The sequence below is a fragment of the Stigmatopora nigra genome, chromosome 13, assembly GCF_051989575.1.
Source record: "Stigmatopora nigra isolate UIUO_SnigA chromosome 13, RoL_Snig_1.1, whole genome shotgun sequence".
In the NCBI taxonomy this organism is placed as follows: domain Eukaryota; kingdom Metazoa; phylum Chordata; class Actinopteri; order Syngnathiformes; family Syngnathidae; genus Stigmatopora; species Stigmatopora nigra.
In genome coordinates, this window is record NC_135520.1 from 13240713 (window position 1) to 13243177 (window position 2465).

Below are 2465 nucleotides of genomic sequence, written 5' to 3' on the forward strand. Positions count from 1 at the left end.
ATATATATATATATATATATATATATATATATATATATATATATATATATATATATATATATATATATATATATATATATATATATATATATATATATATATATATATATATATATATATATATATATATATATATATATATATATATATATATATATATATATATATATATATATATATATATATATATATATATATATATATATATATATATATATATATATATATATATATATATATATATATATATATATGTATATACGTTTTTTTGGGTTTCTCCACCAGAGATAGAAATAATCTCCCTCTCATGTGCTGCCATGCTGATCCGCAAATCCCAGTAAGTGCGAGTGTGTGTGCGCAAGCGAGTATATGAATGTGTGTTTGTGTGTTTATTACTTTCCTCGGACCAGTGCTGCAGCTGTTTTTCAATGCTCTCTCCTCTTCCCTGGTATGAAGTGCAGTTAGTGAAGCACATGAGGATGCCATAACTGAGATCCATGTTCCGCATGTGTCTTGCTGGAATGAACCACATAAAAGGAAGGTCCAGTAGTCCCACCTGTGGATTTGTGTCATCAAAATGCCCCATTTGACCAAACCTTTGGTTTTATTTCTGTGTCTACTCATTACTGGAGAATGTCACAAGAGCAGTCATCGGCAGCAGAGATGGACAAGTACTATGGATTCCCTAAAGACTGGCATGTGAGTTATTACTCTTTAAATTTAGCATTATGAATCCAATGATAGACTGAACTGTCTTGATTTCATTTCGAGATGAAAATGAAGGTTTGCTCAAAAACATTGCTTTGTTTTTTTTTCTTCTCATAATATTTCATCACGATACTCTGGCAAAATAAAAAGAAATCCTACAAGATATGAACAAAATAATTTCCCCACATAATTACTAGAAATGCATTTCAACCATAATGCTTTATTTACATGCTTTAATTATATTCTGTTGATAATGATAAACGTTATAACAAACCTGGCCATGGAAAATAATCAAAATGACATGAATTTATACAAACTGTAGTTACAAAAGTACACTGTATTTGTAGACAATAGTTCACAATCACTAAAATGGCTGTTTGGGATTTAATGGCGAGAATGTGAGTAGTGAAAGAAGAGGCAAAAGGACACTGAAAGAATCAAGGACATCCAGTATCCAAAAGTATATTTTCTCTGATTTCTTCCATGGGAGCAGACAGAATATAAGATTTGAAGTTAACCGATTACAGATTACCCAGGGCAGATAAAAATATGTCAAAGGAAGATTAATAGAACCTAATATTCCCGATAAGGATTTAAAGTAAGAGTTTCCGACTGTAACTGAGTTGTCTGTGTAGTTTTTCTGGTAGTGCGTGTATCGTTTCTGGCATTCACTTTCTGTCAATGGGAAATTAAGCTCTTTTTAAAGCATTTGCCTGAGTACTTTGCACCGCTGTCCTGCTGTGAATCATCCCGAAAAGCAGTTCCCCTCTTCCCTAGAGTTTTGTCCCAGGAAATTGATGTCTTTTGAGCAGAGAAAGTACTTGCTGCTCCGTATTTGACAAAACTGGCAAAACTGCTTAGCACACTTAGAGATCAGGGGTAACTCATCATTACGTTACCTTTTCATTCATTCATCTTCCATACCGCACATCTTCGAAAGGGTTCCAGGGGTTGTTGGCGCCTAACCCAACTGACTAAGGTGCTAAAGGCAGACTATAACCTAGACTGGTTGCCAGTCAGCTGTAGGGCACACCCGTGGCAATTGAGCCTGCGCTTGCCCGCACCAAAGTCAGGCGAGTTAACCTCTACACCACAAGACGGCCACCTTGTTACTATAGTAGTAAAATACGTGATTTAATTTTTTGGACAGTTGAAAGCACATATATTGCAAGACTTACAATAAGGTGGATGATTGAGCGGAAATAAAGCGGACATTATTAAAATCTACACCATGCCATTATCTTTCGCCTAATTGTGTGGCAGGTTTGATTTTTTGCGGTGGTAGTATGATTGTGAGTGCAAATGGTCCATTGTATCTCTCTGTGGCGGACTAGAAACAAGTCTAGGGTGTAGTCTGCCTTTCGCCTGAATTCATCTGGGATAGGCTCTGGCAACCCGACAACCCTCGTGAGGATACACTATGAAAGATGAATGAGCTAATGCCATTTTCTGTGTTTGGAGATTTTGTGTCTGTTTGGATCGGATAAAATTACAATCGGAACTTTTGTTTTGGCTGCAGTCAATATTTTTATGTTTTCTTTCGTTACAGAAAATAACTATTTCTCGATGCAAACCGTAACTGTTGTTACAATTTAGTGTTGTGAAAGATTTTATAGCCGGGCTAAATCAAATTTGATTAAACAATAAATGAACAAATGTGTTTCATTTGTGTTTTTCAGAAAACATTTTAACGATGCACTTACTCATTCTTTTACTTTAGCTCCTTGGTAAAGAAGCCTCCAGATGTGACCAAGTCT

The 2465-nt window shown here is 35.0% G+C and overlaps 1 protein-coding gene across 2 annotated transcripts in view; it reads left to right on the forward strand.

The window, feature by feature from the left end:
• The first annotated feature begins 344 nt into the window (after positions 1-344).
• Positions 345-2465, forward strand: part of LOC144206132 (gamma-aminobutyric acid receptor subunit rho-2-like) — a 37953-nt gene continuing 35832 nt past the window's right edge. For both annotated transcript variants that reach the window (XR_013328303.1, XM_077730908.1), the window contains exons 1-2: positions 345-699; positions 2429-2465. The exon at positions 2429-2465 is cut by the window's right edge and continues 70 nt beyond it. Coding sequence is in view for 1 of the 2 variants with exons in the window: in XM_077730908.1 (XP_077587034.1) it covers positions 578-699; positions 2429-2465 (159 nt within the window). In the remaining variant the exon portion in view is untranslated. The remainder of the gene's footprint in view (positions 700-2428) is intronic.